The sequence below is a fragment of the Pipistrellus kuhlii genome, unplaced genomic scaffold (assembly GCF_014108245.1).
Source record: "Pipistrellus kuhlii isolate mPipKuh1 unplaced genomic scaffold, mPipKuh1.p scaffold_m20_p_21, whole genome shotgun sequence".
In the NCBI taxonomy this organism is placed as follows: Eukaryota; Metazoa; Chordata; class Mammalia; order Chiroptera; family Vespertilionidae; genus Pipistrellus; species Pipistrellus kuhlii.
Genome location: NW_023425520.1, coordinates 8,632,947 through 8,646,761, shown reverse-complemented (window position 1 = coordinate 8,646,761; position 13,815 = coordinate 8,632,947). Strand labels below are relative to the sequence as shown.

Genomic DNA, 13,815 nt, shown 5'->3' with positions numbered 1-13,815 from the left:
TACTAGCAACTACAGCAACGAGGAGGAGGCTCATGTGAGTTGCTGTCTGCAGTGCCCCCTTGGGGGAAGGCCCTGTCTGTCACCCCTTAGGTGACTTCATTTCCCAACACAGCAGCTCTATGGGACATCATCCGGCCCACCTGACAGTGAGACTCTGGCACCAAGAGGCACAAGGACCTGCCAGAGTCACCCACTAGCAAGCCACTTGGCTCTGGGAAGGAGGGGTCAGACATGGTTACTCCAAAGGCTGGGGAGAGTGAGCTCCAGGCTGCTTGTGCCTTGTTCCCCTCAAGAGTTCCTGCATGAAGCCGAAACCGGTTTGGCTCAATGGGTAGAGCATCAGTCTGCGTACTGAAGGGTCCCAGGTTCGATTCCAGTCAAGGGCATGTACCTTGGTTGCGAGCACATCCCCGGTAGGGGGTGTGCAGGAGGCAGCTGGTGGATGTTTCTTTCTCATTGATGTTTCTAGCCCTCTATCCCTTTCCCTTCCTGTCTGTAAAAAAATCAATAAAATATATATATTTAAAAAAAAAAAAAAAAAAAACAGTTCCTGCATGCTAGTGCTCTCCACAGAGGGCAGCTTTGCTACCCCCCAAGGGGAATGCTAATGGCATCAGATAGGTAGAGGCTGGAATGCTATTTCACACCCTAGAGTGCAAAGGATAGTCCCCCCAGCAGAGAGGTCCTGGCCCAGCTGCCAGCAATGCAGAGGTGGGGTAGTGTGCTCTGCTTTCCTGAACTCGGTGAGCCGTGCCCCTTAGCAGGCCTGGGCTCTGGGCAAGCTGTCTCATTTCCTGTGTATTTTGGAGAGTAGGGCCAGGGCAGTTAAAAGGCTTTGGCAGACTGAAGCCAACCATCTAGGGCATGAGCCCCCAAAGCTTCAGGCAACCCCTTTGGGTACACTGGGTCCCCCAGGGACTATAGTCACACCTCCATCTTTATCATCATTGTCATGACAGTGACAGGACAAGGAACATTTGTAGGCATTGACGGTTATGGTCAGAAGCCACTATACTCCTGCCTCTGCACGGGTTGTACCCATTTTTCAGACGGGAAGCTCAGGACAGTGAGGTAACTTGTCTAAGAACATGAAGCAGATAAGAGATGAGCAAGTCACATCCCAGGGCTCTCATGCTACCCAGATGAGCCCCACTTGTCACCTGCGGGTGCCCTGGTGAATGCTGAACGGGCTTAGGGACCCTTAGGCAGAGCTGTCCCTGGCCTGGAGCAGGTGGGGGCGGAGACTGCAGGTTTGTCTCCATCTCCTGGACTGAAGGAGGGAAGAGCTGAAATAACTCAGCTCAGTCTGGAGCAAACAATGGAAATGTCGGAGAGCATTTAGGGCGGGTCTTCGTTGACTTTTCCAGTGCGGGACCCCAGAGACTGTCTCCAGCTTCTGAAGTCCCCGCTGCTGGGTGCTAACCAGGCTCAGAGCTGCAGCCCAAGCCAGGGCCTCCGCTGCCAGCCCAGCTGGCCCTGCAATCTTAGGCAGCAGCGCCACCTTGTGACCGCCTCAGGGCTGCCCTGCCTCTCCCGTGCCCACCTCTACCCCTTTCTAGTGGTTGGACTGGGGCTAGTTACTTCAATTGTCTGAGACGTGGTTCCTCATCCTGAAGACAGGAAAACGGCAGCACCTATATATCAGGGCAGTTGTATGGTTTATTAGGGATGTCGAACTCAATCAGAGAAGGGGCCAAAATCTAAAATCCAGCCTAAATCGCGGGCCGAATGGTTTACTGAACAGTCATAAACTGTCACTGTGATGGAAACGCAGCGGAGTGCAGTGATGACAGCGCGGTGCGGGCCACATTGCAAGGCCTGGCGGGATGGATTTGGCCCGCGGGCCTTGTGTTTGACACATGTGGTTTAAATAGATGGTGCATGGAAACTTGGAGCCCGGGAATCAGCTCACAGGGGCCTTGTACAGGACCTCGCAGCCACCACCCAGCCCAGGATGCAGACATCCCATCCACTGGACAGCTGTGCCTTGGCTCCCTCTGGGGGAGGGCTGGTGGTCTGTGAGTTCCATAATGATCCCTAGGCCACCCCCTTGCTGAGCTCACACCTGGTCCCCAGCCCAACACAAATGGGAATGGGCTCAGTCTCACAGAGAAGCTTTCCTAGAGCCCATGTAGGATAGAGAGGAGCAGGCGGCCAGAAGACAGGCCTTTGGGCAGCAAGAAGTGCAGCCGCCACAAGCAGACCCCTCGGCCTCTCCCTGTCATTTCTGAAGGAGAAATAGATGAGTCTCCTATCCTGGCTCAGAGAAGAGCCACTGCTCAGATGCTGTGATACCTGGCAAGGGCATCGAATGGCATGACCTGAGGTAGCCCAGAGAGGGTGCCCATCTGAGGGCTGCATGGGTGCCAGCAGGTCACGGAAGAATAGAAGGTCAGGTGGGGGCACCACAGCCCAAGTGACCCAAGTAGTTTAGACCTCCCTCCTAGGCCCCAGGCCTGCCCGCTGCCCCCTGACTCTCGATACCTCTATGGGGAGCCTTTGAGGCGTGTGAGATCAGGAGGTGGGACAAGTAGTTCAAAGAAAGGGAGGGCCTGGGCTGCAGGAGGCAGGAGCTCCTGGGTTTTGTTTTGGGGCTGCCACCAACGAGGCAAAGTGGCTGGAGCCTTTGGAACCTCTGCTCCACTGACCTAGCTTGAGTCTCAGGAGGCTCTGAGGAGGGGTGGGCAGAGCCCCTGGACTGATCACTCCTGAGCTGCTTCCTGAGAAGTGGGAGGACTCCACAAAATACTTCCAAGCTCCTCCTGAGCGAGCAAGCTGGGCCCAAAAAGACCACCCCATGACTGTGCCCCTTGGCACTGCAGAGCCCACACCTACCCTGCGAGTTTTCGGTTCTCCCCCCATGCCTCCTGCATAGACCCCATTCCGGTCTGTGACTTACTTTACTAGGACCCAGTATAGCTTTTTATAACAGTCTCATCTCCCAGCGCATTTGGCTCTGTGCATGGGGCCTGGGAGCTGTTCTGCCATCTTGTAAGTCACTGTCTTAGATAACACATGAGACTCCTGGCAATGACCAGCCCTTCTCTGGCCTGGGATTATTCTTTCTTCTGTGAAACATCCTGGCTTACCCGCAACAACCTATACCTCACCCACACAAGGAGAGATGTGTGGCTATGCTTGATGGATATATTCATGAGGGAAAAGAAACTTTACAGACAGATGTATTTAAAGAGGGATGAGCCCTAACCAGTTTGGCTCAGTGGATAGAGTGTCAGCCTGTGGACTCAAGGGTCCCAAGTCCAATTCTGGTCAAGGGCATGTACCTTGGTTGCGGGCACATCCCCAGTGGGGAGTGTGCAGGAGGCAGCTGATCGATGTTTCTCTCTCATCGATGTTTCTAGCTCTCTATCCCTCTCCTTTCCTCTCTGTAAAAAAAAAAAAAAAAAAATGTATTTTTTAAATAAAATAAAATAAAATAAAATAAAATAAAATAAAATAAAGAGGGATGAAGCAGCCCTGGTCAAATGGTTCAGTTGGTTAGAGCTTTGTCCCAGGACGCCAAGGGTTTGCTATATGGCCAGCACATATATAAGAAGCAACCAATGAATGCATAAATAAGTGAAACAACAAGCCAATGTCTCTCTCTCTCTCTCTCTCTCTCTCTCTCTCTCTCTCTCTCTCTCTCTCTCTCTCTCTCAAATCAATAAACAAATTCTTTTTTAAAAAGAAGAGGAAAAGTCATGCCCAGGACTCTTATCTTGGCGGGAAGCACTGTGGTGACACGAGTGTGTGGTGAAAGCAGAAGCGGAAATGCCGGAGACAGAACGGGCAGCATGCTGCCTGCAGCAGCCTCCCTTCTGAGTGGCCGTGCTGCCTGTTTCCCAGGGAAGCAGTCTAGGCTTCATGGGTTGGGATCTCCACTCTGCTTTCTAGCTGTGTGACCTGAGGGAAGTTACTTGACCTCTCCCAGCCTCAGCTTCCTCTTCTCAGGCTGACTGTGAAGCCTGAATGGCAATGCCACTGTGCAGAGTGTGGCTAGCCGTGGGCACCACATAAAGGGCATGTGATGCTCTTCTCCGTGGCTCCTAAGGGAATAGGCTCTGTGCCCCTGTTCTTTATGGGGCCCCTTTGCTGTAATCTGCTGTAGATTTCCCCTCTAATGTGTCATTTTCTGTAAATGTCTGCAAACACAGGGTCTCTCCCCTTCTCTGGACTGGCACACCACGTTGGAATTCCTTTTCCTGCTCCATTCCCCTCCCCCTTCCAACCCTGAACGCTTCCCAACTTGTGAGTTCTTCAGGGTGCAGTCCAAATGGCATTTGCCTCCTGTCCAAGGCCTGGTCGAATGCAGGGAGCTCTGTAAATGGGGTGGGCTGAATGGACCTATTTGAGGCCCTGAAAACACATCTCACCTGCAAACTGCACAGTAACTTTGTGTGGAAACTTGCTGGGGAGCCAAGATGGAACCAAGTCCTGAGAAGACTGGGCAGGGGCCGCTCTGCCACCTGGACCAGGCCCCCAATGGATGGGGTCTGTCAACATCAATTTCAACATTGCTCAGACCCCCAGCTAGTCCACAAGACACTAACCCCTCTTCTGTCTCTCCTTCCCTGCAGTCCATGAGCCTTATTGAGATCGGGAACCCTTCTCAAAGCCTGGAGAATGTCTGCCGGTGGGCTTACCTCCAGCAGAAGCCGGACACAGACCACGATGAATACCATGATCACGCTATCTTCCTCACACGGCAAGACTTTGGGCCTTCAGGCATGCAAGGTGAGCTTGCTCCTACAAGAGTTCAGAAAGGAAGGGGGCTGAGTATGAGCCACTGGCCCTACAGGGGTCCTGGAAGCCTTGGCCCAGGCCAGGGAAGGGGGTCAGGGCAGGCGTGCTGTGACCACTTCAGCCCTGGAAGAGCGTGGGTCAGGGCTGATGAGTCCCGGCTCTCAAAAGCCATCAGGGCCTCTGCTATTTCCCCCAGGAAACCTTGTGCCCAGGGCAAACAGTGAAGATCAGAGGTGGTGAAGTGGGCAGTCTAGGGCTGGCATCTGAGACATGTATCAGATAGGATCTCAGGCTGAGTTTCAGAGTTGTTGGTTGCCCCCATTGAAAAAAAATAAAATAAAAACAAATTTGAATAAGATTTCAACCATTAAAATTTTACAGATTTTACTTTAAAATTCAAACTATGTAGAACTGACATCTAAAAGAAGAAATTGACAAGTCTACCATCATAGTCAAAGATTTTACTGTATTTTACTTAGAAATAGAAAAGACAACAGATAGGAAAATTACTAAGGATAGAGAAGATTTGAATTTAAAAAGTGGACCTAGTTGATATATATAGAATACTGCACCAAATTACTTGAGAATACCCAATCTTTATGAGCACACATGAAAACAGACCCAAACAGGCTAGGCTGGGTCATAGGGCAGTCTCAACAAAATGCAAAAGATCAAAATCACACAGAATATATTCCTTGACAAGACTGGAAAAGAAAGATAACTTGAAAATGTATGTATGGCCGAAACCGGTTTGGCTCAGTGGATAGAGCATCGGCCTGCAGACTCAAGGGTCCCAGGTTCAATTCCGGTCAAGGGCATGTACCTTGGTTGCAGGCACATCCCCAGTAGGGGGTGTGCAGGAGGCAGCTGATCGATGGTTCTCTCTCATCTATGTTTCTGTCTCTCTATCCCTCTCTCTTCCTCTCTGTAAAAAATCAATAAAATATACTTTTTTTAAAAAAGAAAGAAAATGTATGTATGTCTGGAAATTAAATAATATACTCATAAATAATTCATGGTTCAAAGAAAAAGTAATAGTAGAAATTAGAATATATTTTTAACTGAATGGTAATGACAATCTGACATGAAAACTTGTGGATGTAACTAACTCAATTATTAGATTTATATTTGTAGCCTTAAGGAATTTATTAGAAGAAAAAGGCTGAAGAAATTAATCATAGAAATAGCTATATCAAGAAATAAAAAAGAATCAAGATAACTCTATAAATACAGAAGGAAGGAAATTATAAAGATAAGAGTTAAAATTAAAAAACAATAGTGCATGCTGGTGGGAATGCAGACTGGTGCAACCACTGTGGAGAACAGTGTGGAGTTTCCTCAAAAAACTGAAAATGGAACTCCCATTTGACCCAGTAATCCCACTCATAGGAATATATCCCAAGAAACTAGAAACACCAATCAGAAAGGATATATGCACCCCTATGTTCATAGCAGCACAATCTACAATAGCCAGAATTTGGAAACAGCCTAGGTGCCCGTCAGCAGATGATTGGATCCAAAAACTATGGTACATCTACACAATGGAATACTATGCTGCCATAAAGAAGAAGGAATTCTCATCATTTGCAGCAACCTGGATGGAATTGGAGAACATCATGCTGAGTGAAATAAGCCAATCAATGAAAGAGAAACACCACATGACCTCACTCATTTGTGGATAATAAAGAGCATTATAAACTGATGAACCAAAAGATAGATATAGAGACAGTAAAGCAACAAGCAGATTGTCAAATTACAGCGGGGAGGGGAGGAGGATCTGGGGGAGATAATAGATCAACCGAAGGACTTGTATACATGCATATAAGTACAACCAATGGACATAAAACTATGGGGAGGGAGGGAGGGGGGCAAAAAAAAATCATTAAAATATGTAAAAATAAAATAAAATAAAAATAAAAATAAAAAACAATAGTGCAATAGAGAAAATAAATAAAACCAAAATTTGCTTCTTTGAAAAACATGAATTAAAATATAAGAACCCTTATCAATACTAATTTTTTAAAAAGAAAAAAATTCAAATTTACTAAAAGGACATCATTATAAATTTTACTTTAAAAAGGTAATGAGATAATGAGAAGGTATTTTGAACAACTTTGTATCAATAAATTTATCAATTTAGATAAAATGTACAAATTACTTGACAAAACAAAATATAAAAAAATAGAAAATATGAATACTCATGTCAATTAAGGATGTTAACTCCTGAATTTGATAGCTTGACCCAAGAATTCTTTGTAAGTTCTAACAAAGAATCATACCAATCATATACAAACTCCCCCACAATGAAAAAATAAGGTACATTTTTCCAATTTCTAGGAGGCCTGCTAAACATTGAAACCAAAATCTAAGGACATTATAAGAACAAAAGTATAGGCCAGTCTCTCTCATGAATCTAGATACAAAATCTCAAACAAAATATTAGCAAATCTAATTTGGTGCTATATTTTTAAAAAGATTTTATGTCACAATAAATTTCAGTGTATGCTAGAAATGTAATGTTGGTTTAACATTTGAAAATCAATCATTGTAATTTATCACATTAACAGAATAAAGGAAAAAAACTTATATCATCATTCAATTGATCCAGAAAAAAGTATTTGACAAAAATAAAGATCCACTTATGATCAAATATCCCATTGAATTAGGACTAGAAGAACTTTCTTAATGTGGTAATGGATATCCTCCCTCCCCCCCCAAAAAAAAAAACAACAACACTATAATAAGTGTCATATACAATGGTGACATGTTGAAAGCATTTCTCCTAGATTGAGAAAGGTCAAGAATGCCTCCTATCACCACTTTTCTTCAGTGTTGTAGTTGAAAGATGAAACAGAAGGGGGCGGCGGGGAAAGACAGGGGAAAGACAGGCTTTATTGAAGGAGAGTACCTCTGCTGGCTGCCTTCCCAAAGGAAGAGAGAGAGGGCCGGGGTGCAGGCACCTTTTAAGGAGAGGGAAGAGAGGGGACCGGGCTTAGGGCACTCAGCACATGCTGATTGGTGGTTTCATGTAAAACGTATGATCAGGGACCTAGGGACTTAGGAATCAGGGGCACAGGGTATTTGGCAGGTGCTGATTGGTGGTTCAATGTACAGGAATGTCCAGCTGCAGGTGGAGTTTACGTCAGTTGGAGAAAGGGATGATCTATCAATAGTGGAGGTCCAGCCGAAGCCGGTTTGGCTCAGTGGTAGAGCGTCGATCTGCAGACTGAAGGGTCCCAGGTTCGATTCTGGTCAAGGGCATATACATTGGTTGCGGGCACATCCCCGGTAGGGGATGTGCAGGAGGCAGCTGGTCGATGTTTCTCTCTCATCGATGTTTCTAGCTCTATTCCTCTCCCTTCCTCTCTGTAAAAAATCAATAAAATATATTTTTTTTTAAAGTGGAGGTCCAAGGCAGTGAAATAAGACAATGAAAAAATAAAAATATCAGTCAGAAAGAAAAAAAAATCACAGACTCTCATTTGAAAATGATAGACTTGTGTGAATAGAAAATCCAAAAGAATATACAAATAAATTATTAAAATTAAGTAATTTTTATATCATGTCACTATACAAAAATCAATTGAATTTCTGTATTCTAACAACAAACAAATAAAAAGTTAGTGCCACTTACAATAGAATAAAAAGCAGCAAATACCTAGGATTATGTCTTAAGAAAAAATGTCCAAGACCTAGACCAGAAAACTATAAGACATGTTGACAGATATTATAAGAGATTAAACCAATAAAGGGGTATACAATGCTTATGGATGGGGAGACTCACTAATGTACAGATACCAATTTCTCCAAGTTGCTCTATAGGTTGATACTGCTTGTTCAATTCCAGCAAGATATCTTGGGGGTATTGAAAAGTTGATTCTTATGTTCATACAGAAATGCAGTGGGCCAAGAATAATTGAAGAAGATGGTCAAAGTACTCAATACTTATAAGAACAAAATAGTTAGAGTATAAGTTTGATGCAAGGATTGACAGACATTTCATTAGAACAGAACACAGGCGAGAGTTGAACTTAGGCACAAACATTTGCTTTATTGCAAAGGTGGCACTGCAAGGTAGAGGAGAATGATGGTCTTTTAACAAATGATGTGGGTCAATTGACTATCCAAATTGGAGGGAAAATTAAGCTGACTTTATACAGTCATCATATTTGTGGATATTTTAGCTCTTACCTAGGAATAAACTAAGGAGGTAAAAGACTTGTACTCAGAAAATTACAGGGCATTAAAGAGAGAGAGAGAGAGAGAGAGAGAGAGAGAGAGAGAGAGAGAGAGAGAGAGAGAGAGAGAGAGGGAAAGACATAAACAAATGGAAGAATATACCTTGTTCATGGATTGGTAGAATTAATATCATTAAAATGTCCATACTACTCAAAGTAATCTATAGATTCAATGCAATCCCCATTAAGCTTTATTACAAAGCCACTGTTCTCAAAACTGCCTTGTACTGGCACAAGAACAGACATATAGACCAATGGAACAGGACAGAGAACCCAGAAATTGACCCAAGCCATCATGCTCAATTAATACTTGACAAAGGAAGCAAGAGCATACAAGAGAATCAAGACAGTCTCTTCAATAAACGGTGTTGGGAAAATGGGACAGATATATGAAAAAAAATGAAACTAGACCACCAACTTACACCATACACAAAAATAAACTCAAAATGGATAAAGAACTTAAATGTAAGATGAGAAACCATAAAAATCTTAGGAGAATCCATAGGCAGCAAAATATCAGACATATGTCATAGCAACATCTTTATCAATACAGCTCCTAGGGCAATAGAAACTAAGAAGAAAATAAACAAATGGGACTACATCAAAATAAAAAGCTTCTGCACAGCAAAAGAAACCATCAACAAAACAACAAGAAAGTCCACTACATGGGAGAACAAGGGCCTAATCTCCAAAATTTATAGGGAACTCATACATCTTAACAAAAAGAAGATAAACAATCCAATCAAAAAATGGGCAAATGACTTAAATAGACACCTTGCAAAAGTTGACATACAGAAGGCCAATGGACATATGAAAACATGCTCTAAGTCGCTAGTCATCTAAGAGATGCAAATCAAAACGACAATGCGGTACCATCTCACACCTGTCAGAATGGCTATCATCAACAAATCAACAAATGGCAAGTGCTGGCGAGGATGTAGAGAAAAAGAAACCCTCGTGCACTGCTAGTGGGAATGCAGACTGGTGCAGCCACTGTGGAGAACAGTATGGAGCTTCCTCAAAAAGTTAAAAATGAAACTCCCATTTGACCCAGTAATCCCACTTCTAGAAATATATTCCAAGAAACCAGAAACACCAATCAGAAAGAATATATGCACTCCTATGTTCATAGCAGCACAATTCACAATAGCTACGATTTGAAAACAACCTAAGTGCCCATCAGTAGATGAGTGGATTAAAAAACTGTGGTATCTACGCAATGGAATACTACACTGCTGTAAAAAAAGAAAGAACTCTTTCCATTCCCAACAGCATGGATGGACCTGGAGAGCATTATGTTAAGCGAAATAAACCAGTTAGAGAAAGATAAATATCACATGATTTCATTCATTTGTGTAATATAATGAACATCATAAACTGATGAACAAAAATAAATACAGGGACAGAGAAGCATTGGACAAACTGTCAAACTACAGTGAGAAGGTGGGGCAGGAGTTTAGAGATCAACCAAAGGACTTGTATGCAAGCATATAAGCATAACCAATGGACACAGACACTAAGGAGGTGAGGGCATGTGCTGGGGGTTGAGGGTAGATGGGGGGAAGTCAATGCAGGGAGAAAAAGAGACATGTTATATTATATGTAATTCTTTAAACAATAAAATAATAATAATAAAAATTTAAAAACCTACTACACAAGCGACCTATGGGGTGTTTCTGTTGCCCAAAGAAACCCTGGCAGTCTCTGGCACCTTTTCCAGCCACAACCATAAAGGTCGCCTGTGAGAGGGAGTGACCTCAGGCTCTGGCAGCACCCCAGTCCTATGCAGACAGCCACCAGGCTGCTGGGTGAGCTGCTCACGTGCTCATGCACCTGGCCACTGGAAGATCACAGTCCCCGCTACAAGCAGACTCTCTCTCTACTTTGCCCTTGGTCATTGACTTTCTGGCTTTGGCCTCCCTTCCCCTGCTGGCAAGAAAGTTATGAATGGAATGTACGAATTCCAGTCTATGTGTATGCTCAAATATAAAATAATAAATAAATAAATAAATAAATAAAGTTAAAAATAAATAAAATACAAATGAATCTCTACATTTTAAAAAAATGGCATCATTAATCCATTGAGGGAAAATATTCATAGTACATATCCTGTATCTAATAATGAACTTATATCTGAAATATATGAACTCTGACAAATCAATAAGACAATGTCAATGATAATAATAATCAAATAACCTAGTGGAACATTGACAAGAGACTTTCTCAGGCTCTTAACAAAACATAAATATATGATTCATAAATATATGAAAAGATGTTGACCAGAATCAAACCCAGGACCTTTCAGTCCGCAGACCGACGCTCTACCACTGAGCCAAACCGGTTTCAGCTGATGCAACTACTTTTGAAAACTGTCCAGCGGTATTGTTTAAAGCTGAACAAAAACCCACCCAGCAGTGACACTCCCAGATGTGCTCCCATCAGAAGTGCACGCATGTGTGCACCGAAAGATGATGCAGGAACATTCAGGGCAGCATTATTTACAATAATTCTTAAACACAGAGTAACTTAAATCTGTCAATGGGGAGCAGATGAAAATATAGTCACATGGTCATCAGAACTACAGCTACATGCCACATTGGAGATGAATCTCATACATGGAAGCTGAGTGAAAAGCTTGACAGAGAAGAATATGTACTTAGGATTCCATTTACTTCAGCTTTGGAAGTGGGCAAAACTGATCTGTGTTATTAGAAGTTAGGGGAGGATGGAGGAGGGGGCGAGTCCCAAGAAGGGGCTTCTGCCGAGTGAGTACAGTTTTATTTCATGACCAGGTAGGTACCCACGTGGGTGTAATCACTTTGCAATAATTATCTAGTTGTATCCTTATTACTTGTGCATTTTTATGGACATATGTTGCACTTCAAAAGAAAGCTTGAGCAATCTATATAGGAACTAGGCCCAGTGCACAAATTCATTCATCAGTGGAATCCTTGGCCTGACCTGCAGGATCAGGCCGAACTGGCTCTCGGACATCCCCTGAGGGTCCCAGATTTTGAGAGGGTGCAGGCCAGGTGAATCCCACTGATGCATGGCTGGGGCCAGGAAGGGATGCAGGAGGTTAGCCAGCCAGGAAGGGTGTGGGAGAGGGCTGTCTGGCTCCTTTTCTTAGTCCCAATCAGCCAGACCCCAGCAGCAAGCTAACCTACTAGTCAGAGCATCTGCTCCCAAGTGGTCAGTGCATGTTATAGCAACTGGTCGACCAGTCAACTGTTTGGTCCCTGGTGGTCAGTGCAAATCATAGCAAGTGGTTGAGCAGCCTTAGCATATCATTAGCATATTACACTTTGACCAGTTGACCAGACACTTGGCATATTAAGCTTTTATTGCATAGGATAATTATTCAGAGGAGTGGACTCATTTCACCCACCTCAACCTCTATGGATAGGCATTTTTATTAGTTTCTGGTTGATCATTCCTGTAATCCTTTTTATAAGCACAAGCATATTTATACTTATTCCTCTCACCACTTTCTTTCCTGAATTATTATATGCACTTCTCTGCTACTCACTCCACTCTCTGTACTGACCACTTGCCCATATTTGCATTACTAGGGAGACTTCTCCAGTGATGCTGGTCGGGCTAAGATTCATTTATTATATGTTAATTAACGATCTCTGACACTAGCTCCCTTTCAACACCACAATGGGACGCAAATGGGAACAGGGAATGTGACTCCAGCCCACTGAGTGCAGATCAAGGGGTTGCTCTCACCCCTTCAAGGTCTGCAGCTGAGTATCGGAGCACTCTGTCAGTCCTGTCATCCAGGCAAGAGCGCTAATGGGCAGCAGAGCTATTCCATGGGAGATGAAACTGTCCCAGAGGAGAGGAAGCTTTTATATTAAGTGACCTCATCCTTCATTTAAAATGTGAAAGAAGCCCTAGCTGGTTTCGCTCAGTGGATAGAGTGTCGACCTGAGGACTGAAGAGTCCCAGGTTTGATTCCAGTCAAAATCAGTTGCAATCTCCCGGCCCTGGTAGGGGACATGCAGGAGGCAACCAATTGATGTGTCTCTCTCACATCATTGTTTCTCTTTGTCTCTCCCTTTCTCTTCCACTCTTTCTAAAAATCAATGGGGAAAATATCGTTGGATGAGGGTGTTTTTTTTTTAAAGTGAAAGGAGCCCAGCTGGTGTTGCTCAGTGGTTGAGCATCAACCTATTAAGAAAGTCACAGTTAGATTCCTGGTCAGGGCACATGCGTGTTGTGGACTTGATCTCCCTCTCCCTTTCTCTCTGAAATCAATAAAAATATATTTTAAAAATAAAATAAAGATGTGAAAGGATCAACAGATTGGAGTGACTAAAGGAAGTGGAGGGTCAGTTTGTCTGAATGACATCTGAGAAGCACACCAAGGATTTACAAGCAGGCTGGTCTTTACAAAGCAAACCTTTTCCTTCTCTTTCCTTCACCCTCCATGGGAAGCCATAAACACCTGTGGCCAGCACCCCACCACCCCCAGAAGAGATTCTATATGTGTGTGTTTGTTTTCATTTGTTTAAAAAAATTATCAACAAAATTAATCCCCCAAAAAAATAAATAATAAATAGGTAATAATAAATAAAAATGTGAAAAGACAGCCAAGGATTACTAGACATTAAAAAAAAAAAATTGGACCACATAGAAAAACAAAATCAGAAAACTGACTCCAGAGGAAACAGATAATTTAGAAAATGAAAAAGAACTTTTTAAAAAGCAATATTCCAAGAATGTTGGGAAAATATGCCTATAAACCCAGAGCAGGTTGCTAAGAAGAATTAGAGAATGAAGAAGAGTTTTTATGAAATTAAAGATGCGATGGATAAAATAGAAAATT

General features: G+C 43.4%; 1 protein-coding gene across 3 annotated transcripts in view; it reads left to right on the top strand.

Annotated features, from left to right (window-relative positions):
• The window catches only part of ADAMTS2 (ADAM metallopeptidase with thrombospondin type 1 motif 2), a 226,253-nt gene that overhangs the window by 156,164 nt on the left and 56,274 nt on the right, over nucleotides 1-13,815 (top strand). For all 3 annotated transcript variants that reach the window (XM_036450135.2, XM_036450136.2, XM_036450138.2), the window contains exon 6: nucleotides 4,578-4,734. In XM_036450135.2, coding sequence (XP_036306028.1) covers nucleotides 4,578-4,734 — 157 coding nt within the window. The remainder of the gene's footprint in view (nucleotides 1-4,577; nucleotides 4,735-13,815) is intronic.